The sequence below is a fragment of the Phasianus colchicus genome, chromosome Z (genome assembly GCF_987193195.1).
Source record: "Phasianus colchicus chromosome Z, bPhaCol1.hap1.1, whole genome shotgun sequence".
Lineage (NCBI taxonomy): Eukaryota > Metazoa > Chordata > Aves > Galliformes > Phasianidae > Phasianus > Phasianus colchicus.
Window position 1 is genome coordinate 58,400,927 of NC_143476.1, and position 26,501 is coordinate 58,427,427.

Below are 26,501 nucleotides of genomic sequence, written 5' to 3' on the forward strand. Positions count from 1 at the left end.
GTAAAGGTCTCAGTTTGTGTCAGAATGAATATATTTAGTTGGATTTTTACATATTCACATGATTTTATCTTTTTTACAGGTCAAGCCTTAAGACTATATTTAAAATACAATTAATTAATTCAAAATCCTACATTGCAGCTGTGAGTTGTGATTACTAAAACTAAATTTTAGCCTAATTCCCACTACTGCTACTGTTACTATGTGTATTTGAGAAAGATTGCCCAGTGCCTAGGACATCCATCTGTGGCATGTGAAACCTCCTCCTCTGCCGTGTTACTTCATATGTGGTATCAGTCAAGTTGCCTACCCTCTCTGTCTTCCAGTTTGGCAAAGCAGGATTAGCAATAGTAAACAAAAAGACATCATATTGCAAAAGAAGTTATACAACGCCCTAAAGCTGGGCAGAATAAAGTTTTATAAGCTCCAAGTTAGTACCAAAGTCTGAAATACACTCCAGGTTCTTAGATTGGTAGGCAGTCTGTTTAAACTTAGTAGCTTTGTTACTACTGCAGTGAAGACAGAAAATAATACTCATCACCTCCTTGGGATGAACCAACTGTCTCTGCCAATAAGAGGTCTGAGAATGTGGTATCAGTGCACTGCCCATAGCTAGGTGGGATGAATACAGTCCTAGGGCTGTGATTAACTGTTTCTGTTCATAGTCAGTTTTTATAGTGATAAAACTTCATGAGTTCTTGATGTATAAGCAAGAATTCAGGCTGTGGGCTCTCATCAGTGTTCACATACTCTCATTTTACACATATTGTGATTATTGCTTTTAATCTGTAGCTGAAACTGTTGCTAAATCATAAAGATAAATTAAATTTCTCATCAGAAATTTTAAACAGTTGTTCCACGTAAACTTCTTAGCTGCAGCTGTGATTGACAGTGATAAGAGTGAAAGTAGGGGAGGAAGATGTCTACCAAACACAAGCAAAAAAAGTCCACTCTCAGATCTTGGAACTGATCAGCTTCTTTCCCAAACCTCCTTAGATAAGAACTGTTGTCTTCTTGTCTAGAAAAATAGGAGATACTTGATCTCGCAAAACACTGTGGGTGGTAGCTAACCAGATTAGGGCTATCCATCAAAATATATTATAGAAAAGGAATTAAAGGAATTTAGTTGAAATTCTTTTTTGACCCTTTTCTGAATAATAATAATAATAATAATAATAATAATAATCATCATCATCATCATCATCATCAATAGTAAGAGGAGAGAGCTGCCTTATGTCAACCAAGTTTTGCAAGTACCTAGTAAAATGCACATTTACAAAACAAGCATTAACCATTTCTAAAGTTGCATCTTTGCATGCACAGCAAAAAAGCCACAGAGGTGGAAATAATCCCCTGCACACTTATATCAAGGCTCTTTTTTTTTTTTTTTTGGCTACTCAGGAGAGTCAAAAGGAGATTTCTAGTTAACTGCTGCTCACAATGCTAGCGGCCAGCATTTCTTTAATTACAAATCTTCTGTTAGCATGCATCAGTATCTCCCAGGTAAATTTTTTTTTGTATAATATTTACTTGTCCTGTCTCTACATAGAATTTTAGAATTTACCCCATGTATATTATACTTGTTTATAATAGTTATAACTGTGCATTTGTGCAAATATTCTGCCAGGGCTGACCAGTCCATTCTACATCAAATAAACATGAACAACTAAAAATACATTTAGAAAAGTTCCTCCAGATTGAGAAAAGACAATTCTTAATATTACACTGTGAAAAACACAAAAGATAATTTATTTGCTGTTAATCAGTGCTGCTGATGAAAATCTCTGGTACTTTAAGTGATTCCAAAACTCAGTATTTTTTTTTTTTTTTTTTTTTTTAGGAATAGAAATAGGCCATATAGACAACAGGTTTTAAAAATACAAACTCCAAAACAGACCTAACTTATCACCCTTTCAATCTACTTTTAATGTCCTTCTCTAGAAAATAAAGGTCCTCTTCTTTTCAATAATTCTGTTATTTGTGTGTCACAATTTGGCATAGCTGCTTTTCTTGAAAGTAGATCCTTTGTTGTCCCCCTTTGTATAGAATGATTTTTGGCTGGTTTCCCTATTTGCTCATAGACTGCTATTTTTGTTAGGTTTTCAGTTGCTTGTCAGCAGTGTAAAAAATACCAGCTGCAGCAATTCTTTCTGTCACCACTGTGTCTTCAGAATCTCATTTATGGACTTAAAATAATACAGCTTAATGTTTAATCAGTCTCATCTCAGTTTCTCCACATTGCATTGTCTTCAAGACAAAAAAAATATGTTGTACATGACCTAGATCAGTGACTAATTCAGACAGCATCTAGCAAGCACCTAGCTCAGACTCTGTACTAACTATTATTTAGATTCTTCTCGCATCTACTGCAAAAATACACTGCTCTTTTAGAAATGTTCAGTTACCAAATACCAAAGGGTTTCCACTGATGGAAACTGCAGCACTCATGGAAGAAAGGAAGAGATATGTCTTACCATGCTCACTGAACAAAGCACAAATCCCCCAAATATTTTCACATTTAAAATAGTTTTCTAAGGAAAGTAATCTGATTCTTTTGGAAATGAAATATTTTCCAGCATTTATAGAATTCTTCAGGCTTTGGGATAGATACTAGCATGCTCTGAAGCTGCACTCAGAATAGATGCTGTTATCTACCTGACACTTTGACCTAAAAAGAGGTTTTATTTATGCATTCACACTGAATACACAGACTGAAGTCAAAGATCTTTAATTGGAACCACACAGCTTTTGTTCTACTGAAAAGTGAAAGTGAACACTTTTGTTGGGAGTATGTTACATTTTGTTGTGCCAGTACAGAGACTAAAGCTAAATAAATTCATTTTTTGCAAGTGGAGCAACGCAGTAGGAGTCATAATTACTTTTAGGGTGGATTGCACTGCTCATTGAAATAAGTAATGGAAGGTCATTCATTCCTGTGACACCTTGCCATGTCATCATGGCAACATCCATGGTAACATCCACACTGCGATTTGTGACAGTGGCTTCATCTCATATGAGATAATACACGCTACAGATTGCCATCATCTACCCTAAAAAATGGTAGCTTATCCTCTAAAAATCAGCACAAAACATATACAACCAGAGTCTCAGTAGAGCTTGAGTTCCTTTTTTTCAGGCAGAGGATGGCAGAGCACAAAGAAGACAAACTGCAGAGCTGACAGACAGCTCAAGCTTACCATGCACCACCACACATAGATGACCTTGCAGCATGCTGCTATACAGTGGGAGACTGCTTAAACTGTGGCTTTCATTTACACAGCTGACTGGCAACCAGTAAAAGCATTTTGAACCAAAGCCAGAGCACAGCTGTGAAGAACCCAGAAAAACATTCATAAACCAGTTTTTATATGCACTGTAATTTCTAAACTTGCATTAACTCTAAGGTTAACTCTAAGATGCTGAGTATCTCTGAAGCTCAAAGCACTGCTCATTTTTTTCCCTACCCAAAAAAACTGGTGGAAATATGACTGATGAATAAAGAATTTGATAAAATCCTTAGGCTTGATAAAAGCCTCAATCATTAAAGAAGAGGGGTCAATGATTAATGCCACTAACCTGCAAATAAACCATGCTTTATTGAGTCTTTATGATAGAAAATTTAAGCTAACGTAGTTGACTGGTTATTCAGAAGTGCAGCATATAGCTTAATCCTATATCAGCCAAACTGAATGGAAAAGAAAGGCAATGTAAAATAAAAAAATATATAATTAAAACTAAAAGTTCAGAAACCATAACTGTTTTGTCACCAACTGAACAAAAATAAGTCTGTAGCTACGCTATGGCTGCTTATACGCTGTGAGATGAATGTGTAATTTTCTCATGAGCACAGTGTCCAGAGTTAACAACACACGGACTCTATGTAACTTCACTTCCCTTTCAATCATTTCAAATAGAGAAAAAAAATCCCTTAATGGCACTGTTCCAACAGGATGTAATCAATGGCAGTGAACGTTTATATATGCAACTTTTGGGGGGCCAAGAATATATTTTTACAGGAGTATGGCCAAATAAAGTGATATGATAGGTCTAGGTCTCAATAAAGATTGCATGTGATTTCTCTAAGAGATACATTCCTGCTCTTTGTCTCCCTTTCCCCTGCAAAAGTTTCCATTTTTTAATGTGAATCCTATTATACTGAATAGCCATCAGACATAGAAAGAGAGAAAAGAACCAGAAAATTTAGTACATTAGAGAAAGCAGTGATTATGGAATTGCTAGGCTGCCAAAGTGAGAAAGAAACTAGTAAACTAATCATACAACTATGCAGAAGAAGCAATTTATCTTCACTAAATCAAGATTGCACTGACAATTCATAAGCACTGCAATTGTGAACTAATTTTTACTTTGTCTCTTTTCATCTGAAGATGACCCACTCAGATGTCTTAACAGAGGTTACCATCCTGTGCAGAAATTGCTCCTAGCAGATCCTTGGACTGTTTCACTGTAATCATGTCAGCTAATACCACTGCTTCATCCACACTTTACCTTTCTATACTTACATACCACCTCCTCACAGAACAGCACAAAAGTAGAAAAATCTGAAGTGTATACGTGAGCGAAATGTATGGTATGAACACAGGTAAGTATACAACTGGAATTGGAACAGTCTCTTTTTGTTTGTTCTTGCAGATGAATGAACACAGAGGATGAACCCTTCCCCAGGGAACAGTACTGCAGGATGGTTGACAGAAAATTAAATTCCATATTTAATTTCAAGTACCTCTGTACCTCTGTGATCAGTAATGAAAATGTATACTTCAAAAATATCCTTCTGAATCTGGAACCAATCTAAAACAATGCCAGAGAGATTCACAAAACAGCCCTATCTATCCTGTGGATTAGCTCTAAAATCTGAAAATAACCCAGATATCATCAATGTACACCAAAACCAATCTTCATATCAGAAATTTCTACCTTCACATAGGAAAGCACAGCAAAGCTCTCAGCCTCCAGACTTGGAGTGTTTTTTTTTTGACTGCACTAAGAACTTATTTATTTACATACTTTAAAATAACTTTATTTACTAAAACAAAAGTAAGTCTGGATTGCCATACCAGACTGAGTCAGCATCTAGACCTTGCTGCAGTTACACTGCCCTGCTTGCCACTACATTTATAAGCCCTTCTTCCAGCTGTGAAATCAGACTACAGCAAAAAGTGGTTTTGCCTGTAGGATTGACTGGCCTTAAAACATAGAAACTGAAGAGTAAAAATGTTAGCTGTTTTCTTAAAAGTTAAATAATTTATTTTACCTATCATTGTATTTCACCTCCTCTCCATTCTTAGCCCAACTGATGGTGGGCTTTGGGTTTCCCACTGCTTCGCAGTGAAGCAGCACACTCAGTGTGCCACTGGCTAGAACCACTGTCTGTCCCAGGTGGGTGACAACCTCTGAAGCAGAAAGCTGTTGTGCTGCTGAAATCTTTCGGAGGATGGCAGGCTTTTGATGAGGGCTGTGCAAGCCATTCGTTGGGTTCATAGAGGTGGGAAGAAATGCTTCAGCAGATGATGTCCTCAAGGAGCTGGTAAATCCAGAAACATGTCTGTGGAAAGGGTATTCCATGGAAGCTGAATCAACTCTTCGTCTTGATGCTTTGAGGACAGATTCCTGATGCTCCAAGTGGCTCTTGAAAATCTCATGAGCCAACTGTACAACAATCTGCTCAGTGTAAATATCTTTAAGCTCCTCAGGTTGCTGAGACAAATTCCTTATGATATCATCCAACCGTTTCTGATCTGTGACCATAGTATATGGCAGGCTATACTCCTGGCTCTGGTCTTCCTCTGAGGACACATTTCTCTCTGTGGACTCCTGGGCTTCCCGGAACTCCAGATTTCCCCCTGGCCAGCCCTTGTGCTGTAGCAACCTTGAGACAATATTGTCATACCAGCCACTAGGGTCAGCAAGATGCCCTCGCTTTTCAGTCTTGCTTCCATTGAAGAGAATCCCATTGATATGTTTCTCCTGTGTTCGCAAGGCTTCATTTAGACCGGACTTTCTCATGGCCTCTTCCTCCCTAATGCCAGCTGGCTGCCCAGCAATGAGATTTTTGTTGCTTCCTATTAGTTTAATTACAAAATGCTCCCGGGCTGGCCCTGCTATGCAGGTATATATCCCAGTGTCTGAAGGCCTCAAACGATGGATTTTCATGTACCCATAGGGTGCAATGGTGATGTGAGCTGAGCTGATGAGCCTCTTGTTATCCTTCTCCCAGAAGATCATTGACTTCCGGAACCTCCTTGTGGGGCATCGGAGAATAACAGAGGTTTTGGGCAGCAGATAGGCATGCCCACCCACAATAAAGTGTAGCTTCTTCTGCTTCCTTGTCTGGATGTAAACTTTCTTTACGGCCACAATATGAGGACTTTGCTTATGAGCTGGCCTGTTGTGCCCTGAAATATCATTAATACTATTAGTATGTGGTACCATTAAGCAAAACAAGCAGTTTACTTTGATGCTGGCAGCATTTGACCCATTAGATGACAATGGGAGAAACTGGCCACCAGCTGCTGAACATTAAGCTGGGACAATCACAGTAAGAAGAACAAGACTCACTTCAGGAATGCAAAAGTAGTCCTGCCCATGATGCATGCAGAAGCCTACGTGCGAGAACCAAGAACTTTATGAAAAGGAGCAAAATCCAGTGTAAAGGTAGTTCTTGCTATTAACATATTTCAGTGAAGACTATTGTTTAATAAATAAATAAATGAATGTTTACCATCCCAGATTGGAAACACAACACAGTCTTGCAGATCTCATGAGTAAAGAGGACTGAAAGTACTGCTAACTAAGGAATAATATTGAGCAGAACAAAACTGTATGGAATAAAATTAAAAATACTGGGGAGACACTATCAAAGTGCATTAGTTCTGTTTCCAGACCTTTATGACAGATATTTGTGTTACAAAGCACTAAACAAAATAGCATAGGTGTCCTGTTAGTGAATACTACACCACATTTGGCCCTATCATTTGTTCTGAATGTGAATTTTGAATTCTTACTTTCTCCCCGACACAACGAACATTTAATAGGTTTCAGAGTTCATAGTCTGCTCTAAGCTGAAGCAGAGTTGCCATTCAATCTTTCACATATATCCAGCTGTCTTACTGCAAGCTAGGAAAGATCATACAGGGAGACCCTTCACTTCTTGTGAAGGGCAACAGAAAAAGAAAAGGCATGGAATAACAACATGAAATACATGCAACCTATGTTGCATGATTCCTTAGGAATTCCAAGTCACATAGGGGTCTGAATGACAAAATGAAACATTTATCCTAAGTTACCTTAAAAAAAATCCCTTACCAAGTATTTTCTTTGTTGCTATCCTAGCAGAGTGTCTGTTTGTAGCTCAGGCTGCTATGCAGCATTTCTAAGACTCTACATTGCAGCTGTGAAATCTAGATCTAGATTTGGAACAGAATTTTGAGCCAGTTCTTCCAGAAAGGACTAATTTCTTTCCAGCACATTGGTTCAGACTCAACTCCACACTAAGATTTATAAATTTTATCCAGTGACTTGTTTTATTGTTAAAAAGAATATTGTGGCTCATAGAAAAACTGAGGTGCAGTAGCCACTCCACAAATACTGAGCAACACTAGTGCAAAAGAATGTTATGAAGCATGTGACTGTATGAATTTCCTAGTGATGGATATTCAAGCCCCCTTTCCCCATACACTCCTAAATTTATTTTTCACTTACTTGCACAGGTTGCTAGTGCACAGGGCCTGAGCAAGGATGAGAATGGCAGAGGTGGGCACAGGGAGGAATTGATGATAACAGAACCCCCAGTTTTCAGCATCTTTCTGCAAATAGCATTTCGACTTTGGGTCCCCTCTCCACAACTCACTGAACACTGCAAACAGAATGACAAACATTAGGGATGATGTTTACAGATCTACTAGAAATGATGACTGTGTGTTTCAGATACTGAGTTACTTCAGCCTAGTAGTTATCAGTTGTGATATCCATGGAAAAGAGTTCAAACCCTTTAATATTAAACTATAGTGCTCAGTGCATAGGTGTGCCACAGCTTGGAAGAATTTGAGCAGGCTTATTTTATTTCATACTTGTGTATACAGCATCATAGTAATTGAGAATAAACTGGATTGCACAGGGCTGTCCACATGTAAAAGTGCTGGCAAGCAGGGGGAAGGCCTGTAAGGGATACAAACCCATTGCTGTAGATCCTGTACCTACAAGGTAACACACACTTGTGAACCACATTGGAGATGGAGTGAGAGGGAGAAAAGAAACTGAGGATAAAAAGAGAAAAAAGGCAGACTTTAAGACAAATGGTGAGGAGAGTGAAGTCAGATTTCATTTTAAAGTGTGCAAACATACAGAAATATGAGTTGCATGGATATAAACATAAACCACGTTGCGTGAAGGAAAGATGATTAGGAATAGAATTGCCATCTTCAGTGCCTGAATGGGTGTGTCTTAATGCAGACTTCATGAGTTTAATTGCTTATTTGAATAAAATGTCAAGATAGACCATCACATTAAGGCTACAGGCAGGCTCTATGAGGTGACTGGTGTTTCTTTCAGGATTAAGGTACTTTCTACCTCTTTGCATGAAGGAAAACAAAGAGAGTAGAGATTAGATTGCAAAAGGGGGAGTGTTTTTCATGCTTACTGGCATTAAAATATTAAATTATGTTTTCCTTTTTGCTGTCAAATATGTAAAGGAATTTTTTCTTAAGTCATATGGAACTAGAAAGGAACTCTGGGAATGCAAGACTTTGGTAGAAAGACGCTTTTTTGGCCCTCCTTAAATTGAAGGAAGGAAGGAACCAGCTAACAATACAAAATTAGAGTCCAAGAGTGACAGGCCTGACAGAGATGACAGTGGTATACCTACAAAAGACTGAAATAATTCTCTTAACTTTGCCTTCCCTCCTCTTTTTGGGAAGGAAAAGCACTAAGCCTGAAGGAGTGAAGATTACACTTCATGAGTGTCTTGGATGAACATATGCACAGAGGCAGGAATTTATTGTTTTGAGCACGGATTGTGTTTATGCCAGAAAGAAGGCATAAATTGTTCTGGTTGGAAGGCTAAACCACATCTGTAGTAGAGATGAGGTAATAACCACCAAGCTATTGATTATTACAGCACCTACTAGAATATTAAGTACAGATTACAGGAAAACTAGGCACAGTAGGCCTTGTGCAGTCTGAACACTTTTGGTTCCTTCATCCCATGTGACTGAGAAACATAATCACCAAAACCAGCACAATATTCATGCATATAAACAGCATACCTGTGACCAGTCAGAAAGAAGCCACTCATTAGGACAGTCCTCATTTTTGCAGGTTTGCTGGGAAATCAGCTTCGGCATGGAGCAAAATGTTTCTGGCAGCTCTAACAAGCTTCCATCTGCCAGACGCTGCTTGCAAAGTATATCTCGCTTCTGGACACCACCTCCACATGTCTGTGAACACTGGGAGAAAAGAGTCAGTCACCTTGCATCACACTTGCACTACGTCAAATTGCAGCAAAAATTAGTAATGAGTTTCTGTAGAAATCAACACCTAGTCCTAGACAAGCAGAAAATATAACAAAAAATATCAGAGATGCCAAAGCAGATTTCTCTTTAAAATGTCAAAAATATTTTGGGAAGTGGAAAAAAAATATTTTGATAAAATGAAAAACAAGCAAACAAAACCTGCTTCAGCATTTCTGAAAGATTTTGTTTTCAGAAATTTGTACAGAAATGCAACATGGAGGAAGAAAAGTTGCCCTTTCCTCTATCTGTCAACTGGAAAATCAGGTGCTTGCAAAGGATGTGGAGGATCTAGATTCAAGCGTTTCTGTCTGAGCTCCAACTGTGCTACTGGCAGGGTGAGAGAGTATGGAAATGTCTCCTTCAGAAGAAGTCAGTTCAAGACCTTATTCATTTCCAGGATTTTATTATGCATATTAGATAACAATAGCTATGGTCTAAATATTTATTCAAATTCAGCGTATTAAAAAAGAGTTTGCGTTAGTGAGAAAAACAAATCTACACACATTGAGTGTGATAAGTAAGTTTCCCTAGTTTATCACTTTGCCTTTTCTTCCGTTGGTAATTTTCTTATATCTCATTTTTGAATGTCATGAGGTCTGTTACCAGTGCAGTTCAAAACTAAACTGTCCAGACTTGAATTCCTGTCCTTGAAGACTTCTTGCAGTGCAGCATTTCTCTCATTTTTAAATCATGTGAAAGCTGTATTCCAGCTGCAATCTGCTGTTGGCCTCAACAATTGGTTTATAAGGTTAGTATAATAAACGATTAAATAACCACGCAGCCCTTTTATATTTATGGCTGTCATGACAGCGGTGCGTGCTCTTTCCAAAAGGTAAGGAGGAAGGTTTATTTGAGTAAAACTAAATCTGGCTGATTAATATCCAGAGAACCCACCTCCCCTCTCTCCTTAATGTAAATATCCCCCCTCTGTATCCATTTTCTACTCATGCAGGGCAGGAAATTTTGAATAAGCAGATTTAATAGATTTCCTGAATCATTTTTGTAAGCTTGGTGGCTCAGCCCTTTTTTCTGACTAACTTTTTGCTGTGGATGGCAGGAGGCTTCTGAGTCTCCTGTGCATTCCAGGCAGTTTAACCCCATTTATCTCTTTTCCAATCAAAGGAGGATGAAGAGCTTGCACTATGCTGGAATTACCAGAGGTTGCTTATAGTTTACAACACAGGAATTATGTTGAAGAAGTAGTAAACCAGGTGAAGAAAAATTAAAAGATAAACAAAGACATCTAGCCAGGCTGGAAGTGGCTCTGGGCAGCCTGGTCTAGTGGTTGGCAACCCTGCACATAGAAGGGGGGTTGAAACTAGATGATCACTGTGGTCCTTTTCAACCCAGGTCATTCTATGATTCTATGATTTATGATCTATGAAAGGAATTATTTAAAAAAATCTATGAAAGATCCCTCTCTGAGACTGCTGTATAAACTTCAACATGAACCTCTTTTTTTAGGATATACATTTTCCTTGAAAGACAGAATGGAAGTGCAACTTGAACACCATGAAGAAAAATGTATTTATCTTTAGTTTGCCCTTTAATGAGTAAAAAAAGCTTTTATTTTACTGAGAATGCTATAAAGCTCAAAAACTTCAAAAATCAAAGCTTCAAAAAATTCAAGACAGTATCTCGATTTTCAGCAAAAGAAAACATTTATCAGCATTTCATTCATGGACAATTCATTCTGAGGAAAGAACTGATCACGAAAAAATATGATTAAAAATATTATTTCAAGATTGCCTAAGAACTGCAGCCATACACTAGAGCCAAAATATGTTAGGCACTGTATAAACACAACAAAAGCATGTTCCCTCTGTCAGTCAAACAAATCCCAGGAAGTCTCCCTGCCCTTCCATTTCTAAGAGGTAAAAAAAAATTAAGACAAAACAGATCTTTTCTTGCTTCTTGCACTTCAGTCACGCACACTGCTCTGCTTTGTTCTCTGAAGAATAACTAGCTACTCAATACCAAACTCCATGCCAAATGACAGAGAGCCAAACACTGTAACAAGATTCCTCCCAGTCTTCAGGAATGCTCTTCTAGGACAGTACTGGATTATTACACTGGAACTGTGCATGTGCCCATCTTTCACTTTTGGAACCTTTTCATTTGTCTATGATCTTTGCTGACTTTTTTCTAGGGGAAGCTTCCAGCTCTCACATTATTTCTTGAAAGGGAATAGACCAATGAGAGCAATGTCTGCAACGTCTGTTTGGATTTACAGATGGTATGAAGCAGTAATTCTTGAGAGGATCCTTATTTAGATGCATCCCATCTGAACAATGTGCTTTTTCCCTCTCTCTCTCTCTGCTGTTCAGAAAGATTTCACAGCAGTATTATGATAGAGAAGGGTGTTTGTGTCACAGGAAGGAGAGGTGTGCCATGGCTTCAGCTCAACTATCCAGGTAGGTAAAGTGTTTGCACTGTGTCTCCTGGTATTCCTACCTTCCACAGTGTCTGAGCACACCCAGTTCCTATATCCTTTTCAGAGGAGATCTGTGACTTTGAGAGCTGCATCTACCCACACTGATACACAATTTTGCCTAGTTCAACAATTAGCTTAAGAAAACATAAGACAAGGCTGATGCCTGAGAAGATGATCCATATATCCTATTCTGCCAGCCAGTCATTGCTGGTGTTTGCTGTCTTTGCCCATATGCCAGCATAAGTATTTGTGCAGTTGCACAATGAGCCAGAGTGGAAGGTTAGTCTAGGCTTAAAGTCAATTATACTTCTGCCTAGCTTTTGCCAGATCATCATGTTGACTGCACAGCACTTCCAGAGATGCAAGGGAGTAGGCACTGTGAGGGCAAGAAGAGCTTTCCATAGCAGCCATGGTCTCCTTCGGTAGAAGTACTGACACATTTCATTCTGAATTGCTGACAGAACTGTAGCCTTGGCTTCTCCAATAGCAATCACTGCTTTGATCTATTCTGCTCATATAACAGCCTGCAAAAATTACAATTAACATAGTTACCACTAAAAGTAGAGATGAAAAGCCAACCATCTCTCAGTGCGTGCCTATGTGCATCTTCTCACATGCATTTACTGCACAGAATTTGGGCAAAGACACCAATTTCAAAGTTTAGGAGTCAGGGAAGATGGTCTCCCCTTCAGGTGCCTTTGGCAATGGCCCAATCTTTGAAAGGGTGTAATGCTACAGCCAGTCCTACTTACAGATAGAGGTGAGGAGTGAGCCGTTTAATTTCACACAGCCCTCTGCTCAAGGTGATGGGACTACAACAGCACAAGCTATGGTTTTACTCTCAAAAATCAATTTTATTCTGTGATTCTACAGCAAGATAGAGCATCTACATAGGGAAAATACGCATTTCTCTCAGCTGATTTCCAAGGATTATCACAAGTATATTTAGAAAGGACATCTTACAATATAGAGAAAAATAGCTAGGAAAATATCTGAAAAGGATAAGAGCTTTCCCATGCTAACTCTGTTGTCAAGCTATTGTTCTGATTATCTTTGGAGTGAAGATAGCTCTGAGCAAGACAAAAAGACTCAGACTGTGACTTAGTAATAAAATAAAGAAAGACAAAAATTTATTAATGGATGTCTCCCATTTGTGGTCTGAAGAACAGATATTTCCAAAGGCTTGTAAAAATGAAAGCTCACATCTACTTTCCTGCAGCAACATACTACTGAAAACAAGTTAACATCCTAATGCATTTAGCTGAGAAATAAAACTGTTTAAAAATACATAGTCTTGATCTGCAAAGAGATATTTTAAAAATCACTTGGAATGTTACTACACTGATAATTATCCTGTGTTTATCTGCCAGAAACACTAGGGCTTTTAAAGGCATTTAATTCAGAGAATCCTTCCTCAACAAGCATAATGAGTCTTAGAAGAGAAAATGCTGTGTATTGCAGTTTTAATCTCCTGTTTATTTGTTTGCTGAAAATCTATTTTGAGAGAGTGCTTGGAAAAGAAGGATGAGCTCCATAGATGAGACCAAATAAATGTCTTCAATCTGTGCCATGAGGAGAACAGATGTTGCTTTCTATTGTGTATAAAGCTTGTACCTTTCTTATTATGAGAAAGCACCTTTCTGCACGACTCTCCACACATGTAGAAATATTTTTCAGGGACCCAGGGCAATAGGAGTTTTGTGCAAGATCTGCAGGTACAAGGTCTGCAGGCCTCTTCAGCAGCCTCCTGGTGTGGCATCCCTGCTGCACAGCCACTGTTAGCCTCCAGTTAAGTTTTGGCTATCAACATCTCATCCAGATCATCTCTTGCCTGCTCCAGAAGTCCTGTGGTAGTAATAATTATACAGTGCAATGCACAGTCCTGATGATGCAGGTTTTTACATGGAGGTCATCCATGGGAAACTTGTTTGGCAGAACTTCCAGGCCTGGCCTTGTTACAGGGTGGAAATTACACTACAGAAGGTGGTGGTGCAGAGAAAGGAGACAGAAAGCCTTTAAGAAAATGAGAGGATGGAAATTCGTTTTGAAGGATATCTGCATTTTGTAGCTCTATATTCTTCCTGTCAGAGGCAGATGATTATTTTCAGTGCAGAATTGCAGTGCTTATGCCATTTTCTCCTAATGGAAGTTAATCACAAGAAATATTCAGTGCCCATATGGTGAGGTGTTATCTAAAAAGCAGAGCATCCTGCAAAGCTTGTGGAAGAAAGTGCAGAGGAGCTATAACGTGCCCTTCGTTAAGCCACAGCAGTGAACTGCAGTACAGATCCTCTGTCTCCACCCAGTCCAGAGAAGTGAGCGGTTAAGACATGAAATGCAACCTGAACTGTCTAATTTAATTCCTGATTGATATGTTTGTTAAAGCCCTTTATATTTAATTGGGCTCCATCCTCCCTAAGATCTGCCACATCTCCTGCAAAAAGGCTGGTTATTTGAGAGTCCCCAAGAAAATATAAAATAAACCTGAAACACTGCTTTAGACAGGCAGACATGTGTATGTTTACGCTGCTGAGGAAGACATTCTAATCCTGAAAAAAAGTCTATCTGGAAATATTTCTCACAGAAGCTATTTTAGTACATTCCAGACTGGCCTACAGCCAACAGCCATTTTTAGCAGAGCATCAATTTTTCAGTATACTATAATGAATGCTTCTTCTGACTGTTCAAATAAACTTGCAGAAAACTGTTTTCTCTAAGGACTGTCGCCAGCTATAGGCTTTTTAACAAACACAGGCACACCTTACAGTATATCTTTATTTTGTTGTGCGTTAGTAAAAAAACGACTTGCTATTTACAAATGCAGCATTTATGTGTGAGTACAGTTTAGTAATATTTAAAAGTACAACTAAGTAAATAGATGTATGTGAATACTGGTAGACAAATTAGCAATAAGGCATGAAATATTGCTCAATTGTTTTAAACAATGGACTAACACCATAGGCTAGTCATCTAGCTTTGACAGAATATCAGGCTGGCATAAATTTTGGTTGCTGGGATGGCTGCCCAAATCCAGAGGTCTCCTGTGAAGTCCAGTTTCACAGATTTAACAGCTTCATTAGGTTATTACATTAACATTTCCCTGGCTGCTCAGTCAAGGGTAGATTTTATAGATGGAGACTGGGAGTCACATGTAAGTACAATGCCAAGTGCTCGTGGTTTTCTGATAGAAGGGAATGAATTTTTACACCAGTAGAACTGAAGGCTTAAATAAGCCTTTTGCTTGCACCTCCTCTGTGCAGTGATTTTTCCCTTGTTTCTCATCAGCGGGACAGAGTAATTTCTTCCTATGAAGATTATATCCAACATAAGCACCCTTAGGTCTTTTGAATTGCTTAAGTGTTTTCTTTTGCAACCAAATGGCAGCAAATAAACTCATTTCAGGCTGCCTAGTGAAGAGCTTTGTGCACATCCACTGTGTAGATAGGAATTTTCAGTAATAGTGTAATAAAGAATGAATTTCATAAAGTGAAGTACCCAGTGCTCATTTGTGACTTTGAGGGATGAGGAGAGATCATTGCTCTAAAATAAATTATATGAGAATAGAAGGAATGCTCAGCAAGATCAACAGATCCTCTTCTTCCTGATCCTTATAGCTTTGTATTCTTAGAAATCCTGGCATTACTAATCCAAATCCAGCTGACCATCAATCACATTAATCACAGAACACATCTGGTATTTATGCATTAAATGTTATCAGTTAATTTTGCTTTAGAAGTAGCAACAGCCATTATTTGCCAATTAAAACTTTAATTCAGTTTTCACTAAAAAGCAAAAAGACACACTTCTAATTTTTTAACTAGTTCATCAGTACAGAAAATTAATTTTCTTGACAGGCTAATGCAAAACAACTTACTGATAATCTATTCAATGACTACTTTAAACAGTAATTAACGAGATTACCTCATACATTCTTACCTCTTGCCATTCTGTAGTATACCAGGAGGGCGGGCAGTCGAAGCGATTACAGGCTTGTACAAGCGATGGCTTAGGTTTATGGCACAATTCATCTGCTAAAATCACGGTCTCATTACTTTCTCTTGATAGTAGGTGAGAACAGAAGACATCTCGTGTCTGCAATCCAACCCCACACGTAAGACTGCAGGTGTTCCATTTCCCAATTTCCCATCTGTGAAGGGGTCAGGAGAGAAAAACTTCAGCACAAAATAATGTAACCTTGATCTTTCTCTTTTTATAATAGCAGATGGAGTGAAGAAGCAGTAAATGAAAGAGATTCCTCCTTCTCTGACCAAGGTGAACCTTCTGGTAGCTGCTGGATGAGGCTAAGAAGAGTATTAACTGTTCCCCTGCATTCTTAGTTTTGACAAAAGCCCTTAGACTTTAAGTCTGTAATACTGTAAGATTAGTTTTGTGCCCTAAATTAAAAGTTTTTGATGAGCCAGAGCCTGGCTAATGTATTTCAAGAGTGAATAGATTTGATTAGATGGTTCTTTACTGTCTTTAGCCAAAAGACAAAAACCCTAGTAGCAACATTTATCAGAGAACTGGTGAATTCCTGTGCAGGAATTTCTTCCAGAAGATCTAGATGTGGGGCTCCTGACAGACTTTTCCCTGTTGTGGAGGTAAGAAGTGCTAAGGCCTCAAGAGATGCAACAGAATAGCAGCAAGACCTTCTTAAATTTCTGAGTAAAAAGCTGTTACTGAGTCAACCCTTGTGTCCTAGCTGCATAAATCCTGCATCAACAGAGTTGTTGATGCTTGAATTTCAGTGTTCATCACATTAAAGCTAGATTTCTATGTTCTGAGCTGTACTGAAAATACCCACTAATTCTGTCAGTGACACATTGAAAATTGCTTGAATGTCAGGTCTCTCTTTTGTACTCTACTAGAAGGCAATTCAGAGATACAAAGAACACATTCACAAAGAAATCCTATTTTCAGAGTGAACAAAAAAGAGAATAGTCTTCCCATCAACTTTAGACAAAACACTAGACTGACATGGGCATGCTCCCACATCCAGAATGAAAGTACAAAAGGCAGATACTGACACTTTCTCTAATCCTGAAAAATAGCTTCCCTTCCTGCATGATGTCACTGAAACTGCTGGGGGAGTAAATTAAACATTCAGGACAAGGAATGCTCAGTGAATATGCCCTTGAAGAAAGTAAAACCAGTCAGGAACTAAAAAGAGTGATTATGATGAAAGACACCCTCAGGCTCCAAGCAGGATAGGGATAGACAATGAATGAAAGTTATGAAATATGTCAGCAATATGAAGCAGAATTTGTGAAGGAGCTAAGGGGAAAAACTCTGACAGTCTACAGTCAGAAGTCATTGTAGAATGGCTCAGCATGTTTCAGATATATCATGTTAGTAAATACTTTTAGGGAAAAACACCCAATCACCTACTGTCACATAACTATTCTAACACAGCTTTTCATTTTATAAAGTTGAACAAATGGAGAAGTTTGTAGGTAAGAAATACTTTTTCCTTACTAGATGGTAATGCAAATGGACCAAAAAGTCACATTATTCCCCTTCTGTGCTCCATCTGCTGATTACATTGTCTAATTTTATTATATGACAGGATGTGCTCTGAGCATTAGCATTATGCAATAATGACACTCTAGTTTGGTCTCAAAAACAGCCTTGGTAGTGAAACTTACCCTCTCTTAAGTGCCACAGCACTATTGTGCTTTTAGCACAAAAAATTGTTTAACCCTTTCTAACAATGAACAAACCCTGCATACCAAGCTAGAAGTTTCCATGGCCACTTTCCAGGCTGCAATACACTGAAGGCCACTCAAGTCTGATACTGGGAGCTATTTAGCAGTGGAATAGGAGTGACATCTGGCAGCCAGCTAGGTTAATCTGGAATATGTTCTCCATATGAATGATCTTGGGGGAGAGGTCTTCCCAGATTTTCCCATAAAATTGTCAGTCAGAATTAATGTGGATATCAGCTACCCTTTAGTTTCAGCACAATCTAAACTAAGATATTTGAGTAGGTGCTGAAAAGAAAGTATTTTCTTATTTCAGAATCTATTTTCATACATGGGTAGTTGCCAAAGTTTCATGTATTCAAGTGATGGTAATAGATGTTGCCTCCAGGAACACACTGTTTGCTATTGAGTTGGTATAAGAGCACAGTGTTTCTGTTGGCAGTTCCCATCTCAGTGGCTAGTAGTCCACATATACTCTTTGGACATCTTAGTTTCTGCGAAGAGAGTGTTTGTTTCTTCTTCTAGAAATAAATGCTTTGTTTCAATAAAGAGATTTTTTTTTTTTTTTTTTTACATAATGCTTTAGTTTTCTGTCGCGGGTTACACCTGTTGTTCTATCATTTATATCACTTTGTTCACAACTCCTTGCAACTGCTCTTAACAGGAGAGTCCTTGTGCTCAGGAAACATGAGGTCAAATTCCCTCTTACCCTTGACTTTTATGGAGTTTCATAGATACAAAGCAAAGAATAGAAAGTAGGGTAGGGATGTGCAAAGTAACACAGAGATATTCAAATAACCAAACCCTCAGGTGTTGTACATGGTTGGCAGAACTACACAGTCCCAGAAAAATACATAGAAGATCAGCTATGACTTTACAGAATAGAGTCACAGGATTGTAGGACTATTTTATAATAGCTACGGTGATTGCACTACTTTGCAAACTGGATAAGACAGTATTAGTACCAGTAGTTTTAGATCTTGTACGGTAGGAGATCATAACCCATTTTAAAATACAGTCTTTATGTATTCAGTTTTATCTGTAGAGTGTTAGTTTTATTTATAGAGCATTATGAGATGCAGAGTGCTATGAAATAGGAGCTCAAATAATTCATCTTTCATTTCACATGATCATTTTCTGCATGCTCTTCTTGTTGTTGCTGTTATTGCTTTTTGTTTGTTTTTGGTGGGTTTGGAGTTTTTTGTGCGTTTTACTGAATTAACTTCCAATGGGTATGGCATACAAAAAAGAATAATAACATGGTATCCAGCATGCAGTTCATGATGCCAGAATTAAAATTCAAACAGAATATAATCCTATACTTCAAAAGGTGAATAAGGTAGTTCCAAGACCATGCCAAGGAAAGGTCATGCAAGTGGAATTGGAACCTCTGTGAACTGACTGTGGTTGTTGTTAAGGTATAGATTTCAGGACAAATCTTCATTCTTGCCATTTTACAGCCCAGTTGAAAGTCATAGAATCACAGAATGGCTTGGGTTGGAAGCAACCTCAAGGATCAGCAGGTTCCAAGCCTTCTTTTCCCCAGGCTAAACAGCCCCAGTTCCTTCAGTCTCTCCAAGCCCTTCACAAGCCTTGTCACCCTTCTCTGGACTGTTGGAATGTTCTTTCTGTACTGAGCTGCCCAAAACTGAACACATTACTCAAGGTGAGGCCTCACCAGTGCCGAGTACAGGAGCAGGATTACTTCCCTAGTGCTGCTCACCACACCATTCCTGATACAAGCCAGGATGCCATTGACCTTCTTGACCACCTGGGCACATTGCTGGCTTATATTCAGTTCACTGTCCATCAGTACACCAAGGTCCATTTCCATCAGGCAGCTTTCTAACCACTCCTCTCCAAAACTGTAGGGTTGACTGGGTTTGTTGTTACCAAAATGCAGGGCCATGGAGAATAGAGCCACTGAACATTGGACACAAAGCAACTCTCGCCTGGGCAGCGGAGTATTAACCTCTCCCCATGCTTCTTCACAAGAAAAGCATGTGAGAGTGCTTTGTAGACTAAGAGTAGAATTTATTCATGAAAATGCATATTATTTTGCATTACTTTGGTGAAGGGCAAGGGATATTACATCACACTCCACTGTGGTTCTGAAATTGTACATTCCTTCCTATACTACTTACTCATTGTCTGCCATTTTGAGTGCAATTTATGTGTGCAATTTCTGTCCCATTCCTCCGATCTTCCTGTGTTACTTCTTAACCAGACTTCCCCCTTTTTATTATATATTCTGCTCTACAACTGTTTCCTGTCTTCATTTTTGAAAGGGGTTACAGAGGACAGTTCTGATTTATTTTACATAAAACACTGAACAACCTTCCTGTAAGAAGTCAGTGCTTTGAGCATTAGCCCAAATCTAAATATGAGCCAAAAATCAACTCATTTGTCTATCAGGCCTGATCTGGTCTATGTAGCTATATCAAAGATGGCCATTGCTGTCATTTATCTCAGTGTTTCAATTACCACAGAAAGTGAAATTCTCTTGTGAGGTACTTTTCTGTAGTCAGTATGTCTGCTAATCTCTCAAAACAGTGCTCTGCCAAATGAATTCACTTACTTTAAGTTATCTTTCATATTCCTCTGTGGTTCACGCATTCTGTGTCTGCTGCAGTCCCTCCAAAGTCCCACTGAACTGCTTCCTACTGTTCAACCTCCCACAGAACAGCCTCCCACTGTTCAGAATACTGGCATAAAACCACTAATTTTCTTTTTTGACCTGATCTAATGGCAGACAGTCTCTCCTTCAGCTCAGGAGATAGCAAGAGTTGTTTACTGTTAAGAATATATATATGTCACTTGAAGTATATCAGAAAATGACTAATGCAACCAAAATTGCCATTTGCAGTATTGTTGCATACTCCATTTACACTCTACTCTTCACTGACCTCTGAGTTCCTCCTCTATTCTCCTCCATTTGGCTCTGTTATACAAATACTGGCTCCCAGCCAATTTCAGCTATAATGAGCTGCAATATTCATTGATACAGATAAGTCTATAGAGTGAATGCAGGCCACTTCTGTCATCTCCCAGAGCACTTTCATTGGGCCTTTGATCTGCTCACGTGTGTTGGCTGCATGGGCTTCTCTTCTAATGGATTACTTTCACTTGCAAGTGAAAAGTGCCCTCCTCTTGAAGAAAAACACCTTTCTCTTCTCTGAACACAGCAATCCTTTGAATCTTTCCCTGCCTGTTGCACAGAACATTTCTGATCCCTTATTGTATTAGAAATGAAAATAAAACTACAAGATTTTGTCACACTAGCCCTGAACAATAACTAAGTGTCAGTTATTTACAGAAAGCGTCGTTAAGCACTGCAATAGGCTCCCCAGGGAGGTGGTTGAGTCACCATCCCTGGATGTGTTTAAAAACCATTTGGATGTGGTGCTCAGGAACATGGTTTAGCAGTGGGTTGTTAGAGTTAGGGTAGGATGGTTTGGTCATGGTTGGACTTGATGATCTTTAAGGTCTATTCCAATCTGAGCAGTTCTGTAATTCTGTGACTCTATTTTGCTGTTGCTGCTGCTAATTAAAAAATACTTTGCCTTTTAATTTTAATTTTCTTTATTTCCTTCAGTTATTTATTAATTGAATCAAGCACTTTCTTTTTCAAATTAGTTAAACGTCACATTTCCTCTGAGATATGTGTATAATTTGCATGCCTTTGTAGTGTTCCCTCTAATTACAGACTGAGTCATGGAAATTAGTAAATTACTTCCTAGAGACATAGATCCATGTTTTAATGTCCAGGTGGAGATTTTCAATCTCACACTTCACTTCAAAGGAGGAGTCTGATTTTACAGCAAGTGTTTTAACAGCTGAATGAAAAATAAGCTATCATTAAATTCTTACCTTTTAGACCCTTTTCTTTGAAACTAGAATGACTATAAAGCCAGGAACTGACCTTGAAGTCCTCATTGCAATCCTATAGCTGCACAGGAAATAATTCTTCCCGTCCAGGATTAACACTAACTCTCTGCTGCCCAAAGTTTAAGTTCATTTTCTAGATAGTATTTAAAAGCTGACACTGAGTATACTTACTCAACCCCCAAAAAATCTACTAAGGGAGTCTCAAGAAAGCTTTTCACACTTCTGTATGAAACTGTACCACAGACAGAGCTCCAGATAAAAACAGAGGAGGGAGAAATGATATGCTCCAATTAGAATTCTTGCTGTCCAATGTAGGATACACAAGTTGAGACGTGACGAGAAGAAGCCATTATTGATGTGGTGTGTAACTGACTTAGTCTGTTGCATGTAAATACACAGCTGCCACCCTGTCCTTGTACACCGAGGAACATCTGTATTCAGGCAGGTGCTGCAAGTTTAATAAGCAGAAACCTCTTTCCACACAGGTGAATAATTATTTCAGGGAAAAAAAAAAAAAAAAAAAAGTACACTTTTGTATCACTTTCATATCATATAACCATGTAAAAATGAAAATAATTCCATTTTTTTTAGAACTGTTTTATGAGGTCTTTGTATAGGAGGATATTTACTTTTCCTGCACAGCCATTTTCTTGGCATATCTTCAAGTGATTCTGTCAGGATGAAAATTACGTATCTCGAGAAAATGTTCTTCACTGACAACACCTAACTGACTTAGAGTGCTTTGCTTTTTACCACGTATACTGTGAATATAGGGCCTGAACCACATACTAAACACTGCTTTGGCTCTAGACTATACTTTTTTAAAGTTATGCATTCATAATTTACTTTTTCCAGGCTACTATAGGGGTGTGGCAGTGCTTTGTTCTGTAAGCCAATGGTTCCATGAGGATAGCTGCTCTGATCCTGGTAGCCTCTTAATTCATGAGCAGCTCACTCACTGGTGTCAGCCAGCAAGCAGAATTGTTATGTGATGTCCAGTTTCTGCAGCAAAGAGTGAAGTTTCAAAACTAAGGAAACAGTACATTGTCACTGTTATTGTTTGTAACACACTAATGGCTAGAGGCTCCTGTCCCATTGTTCTAGGCAGAAGATTAAGACAAAGAGATTATCCCTGCTACAGAGCTAGGGCCTTAGCAGATAACAGGGATTAAACCAAAGAGAACAGAAAGTATTGTTAAGACTTTGCAAGTCTGAAACTAAGACACAGAATCACAGAATTGTAGCGGTTGGAAAGGATCTCTGGAGATCATCTAGTCCAACCTATGCTCAAGTGGGTTCCCTACAGTACACTGTGCAGGAAAGCATGCAGGGAGGTTTTGAATAACTCCAGAGAAGGAGATTACACAACCTCTCTGGCCAGCCTGTTCCAGAGCTCTGTCAACCTCACAATAAAAGTTGAAATGGAACTTCCTATTCAGTTTGTGCCAGTTGCCCCTTATCCTGCCACTGGGCACCACCAAAAAGATCCTGATCCCACTGTCTTGACATCCACTCTTCAGATGTTTCTCAGTGTTGATAAGATTCCCTCTCAATCTTCTCTTCCACAGGCCAAACTGTCTCAGGTCTCTTAGCCTTTCCACATAAGGAAGATGCTCATTAGAGTTTCTCATCTTTCCAGCCCTTCTCTGGATTCACTCTAGGAGACTGCTGTCTTCCTTGCACTGGGGAGAACAGAACAGGACCCAGTACTCTGGATGTGGCCTCATCATAGCAGAGTAGATGGGGAGGATTATCTCTCTCATCCTGCTGGCCACACTCTTTTTAATGTGCCCCAGAATCCCACTGGCCTTCTTGGCCACAGGGACACACTGCTGGCTCATGGCCAACCTGTTGTCCTGAGAATAGTTGTAAATAGTGCATTCAGTTTTACCGTGCTTCAGTTTAGCTTGGTACAAGAACTCATTGCTAAAAATATCTGGCTCACAAACTGTAGAGGATCAGATAATACCATCATGGGTCACTGTCCCTTAGTTCTTAAAATAATTTAACTTTATTCTCATAATCAAAGAAAAATCTGTTTACTGCTGCTCTTCAACTTTGTGAAGAAAATAAAACAGAAAATGATAAACTGGTCTCAAAGCTCTTCAGCATAAGAAAAAAAACATGATATGTAACTAAATATTTAAAGTTGCAGTCTAATATTTTATGAGCTAAAATGGAGGAAAATACCTATGAATGAAGCCCTATCTAACAAATGAACTGAATTTGAGAAAAAATTACTGTGATGGAGACTCCAAAGCAATTCTGCTGATCCTAACAACTGGTAAGTTGCTTCATCCTTTATGTTTAAATGTGCTGAGGAGGTGCTGAAAAGAGGAATGCTCTGTAGGCCCACTTGGAGACTTCACTGCAACTGCTGTTGAGTGAGAGACATTGAGGAACATGCAGCTATTGCTCCACTACAGCCAATGCATCCAGAGAGTGCAGAGAATGGTGGCCCATCAAGAGTATCTTGGACCATCTCTTAACAACAGAGTGTACAAAAGGAAGAGTTAAAATAAATAAATAAATACATAAATAAATAAAACTAGGGCAAACACAAATGTTTTTAGGTCATATTAATATGTTTTAAGTTTAGGAAGGTACTACAGCAATGCAGAGTAGGTGTGCAAGTGCTGCAGGCACAGCATTACGGAATGAGATCTCAGAACAGCAGCATGTTTAGATGTCTTTGTACTGCACTGTCTTTAGCAAAGCAAGACTTAACAGTGCAATTATGATTTTCTAACTAACTTCCATTTAAAATGCTTCTTGACCTTAAGGCTTCAAATAAAGGTGAATCTGTCATGTTTAGCAGCGCATTACTTATGTCTGATCCTCCAACCTACTGTGTCAATGGTTCAAGTTGAAGACTGCAGACCCCAGGGGGTTCTCTGGACTACTTTACAAGAGGCTATAAAATACATTTTCACTACACTTCAGTTCAAAATAGACTCAAATACACCTCACTGGAAAAAAAAAAAAAAGTCAGGAGTCTGTGAAAGATTGAAAATCTCTTAGTGGCAAGAAGAGAGACAGTAACGCTACCACTGTCTCACAATGCCAAGTCTAACTTACACCTCTGAGAAAAGACTCCAAGAAAAGAAGGATTGGTATCTCCTGCCGGTAAGGCTATACTGCAGTATCAGTTAACCTAATGACTTGTAAATCTTTTAATCTTTTTCATGATCTAGACAGAGATGCTCTAATATTTGATGCAAAGTGATGCAAAACACATATGCATTTGACACCTTACCACACACAGAGGTCACCTCCAATGGATTAAAGTAAACTTCATCCCTTCCACACATATTGAATTAATTTCATATTTTGGATGGGAGCATATCTTGCACCACGTTTGACCTACCAGCAACCTAACGCCTCCCATCTCCAAATGAACAGAAAAACATGTTGATTTTTTTCTCCTTTATAGTTTGATTTCATCTGAGAAATAGAACAGAACAGATGGGAAATACTACTGCATCCTTCAAAGAAACATTCAAATAATAACTGGCAATTTATTAGACAAAAACAAAACAAGCAGATGCAAGGAGAAAAAAAAGAAAAGAAAAATAAGATGTGCAATGAGCTGAAGCCCAGCCTCAGATATTTTGACCTTTCAGTCAGGTACTATGATCACTCGGATGTTTTTGAGTTGCCTTGCTAAATACAAAGACTTAAAGAAGTAGAGGGAGAGTGCTGGGGTGAAATATTGTGCTATTCCTCCTAGAACCATCTGCTTTTTCTTCTATTTATCAGTTCTTTAGCATTCAGCTGTTCTTTGTTCCAAAGGAATATAAGTTCAGTTTTGAAAATATGCAAGAACAAAGCTTTAGAAATTGCCTGGAATTTCCTCCATTTTCAACCATCTGGCTTTCATTGCTTAGCTTTTTCTTCACTCCTCCATACATGTTTACTAAATCCTTTCAACATGCATTGATCAAGTTATTGAGCAGTTATAATTAATAACACAATTACAGCATTCTCATTCTCCCCTTTGGTAGGCCATTTGGCTCACCAAGAGCTGCTCATACTGATACTGTTATAAACAAGAGCAATTATATCTGGTTAGATGATGACCCCCTCCGAATTTTGGGTTGTGGACACTGAGGAAAAGTCGCTCTTTGGACTCGAGTGAATTTATTGTTGAAAACAGTAAAACTAACATTGCAACAGAGTTTTTCTGGTTCTTTTCAGAGTAATTTAGAATGCAAATATATCAGTTAGCAAATTGATGGACCTACTATCACTACTCTTCACTGATTACTCATATGTTATCTGTCTTGAGGTATGAACCTTCTTATCCTTCAGAAAGTGTGATTAGTTTCTGTTGTTCAATGCTTTTGCCTATGTACATTAAACTAACACAAGGAATTGTTGACCAAGAAAGGCTTACAGAGCTAAATCTTTGAGAGGATATGAAGAATACCCCATATAAGCAAAAGTATTTCCAGCAGAAGCAATTATAAGCTTGGAGGATCTGATTTTTAAATGTTCTCACTTTTAAACTAAATGAAGTCTTGAACTGTATTAAATTCTAGCCACAGAATTTAATGTTCTGATTCAGAAATGCCACTTTCTCTAAATAAACTAGGAAGGAATTTTTGTTCCCTTGAGCAAGCTTTTTCTCATGGTATGGACAACTCTGCCTTGTCTTCTGTGGCATTCCTCACCGTAACAGTTGCCTTTTCTGCACTGTCTCCTCTATATGCAAAACTGCATGCCCCAACAGTCACATATCGTGGCCATTTTAGGAAAGTGGTTTTTTTTAAATTTTTAGCTTATATTTTAGTTAGTGTAGTTTAGCACCTGGAAAACAGAGGGAAGAGCCAACACTATGAGACCCGCCAGCTCTCTCTATAAGCCATCAGCAAAAGCTCTGTGAAGTATTAGTGGTTCACAGGTCACATTTTGGGAACTTCTGCAACAAGGATCTAAGCTCACAGCTACATC

General features: G+C 38.6%; 1 protein-coding gene across 2 annotated transcripts in view; it reads right to left on the reverse strand.

Moving 5' to 3' along the window:
- ADAMTSL1 (ADAMTS like 1) overlaps nucleotides 1-26,501 on the reverse strand; it is a 413,510-nt gene that overhangs the window by 39,590 nt on the left and 347,419 nt on the right. For both annotated transcript variants that reach the window (XM_090131351.1, XM_090131350.1), the window contains 4 exons: nucleotides 15,895-16,105; nucleotides 9,279-9,458; nucleotides 7,717-7,870; nucleotides 5,270-6,410 (listed from right to left, as the gene is read on the reverse strand). In XM_090131351.1, coding sequence (XP_089987477.1) covers nucleotides 5,270-6,410; nucleotides 7,717-7,870; nucleotides 9,279-9,458; nucleotides 15,895-16,105 — 1,686 coding nt within the window. The remainder of the gene's footprint in view (nucleotides 1-5,269; nucleotides 6,411-7,716; nucleotides 7,871-9,278; nucleotides 9,459-15,894; nucleotides 16,106-26,501) is intronic.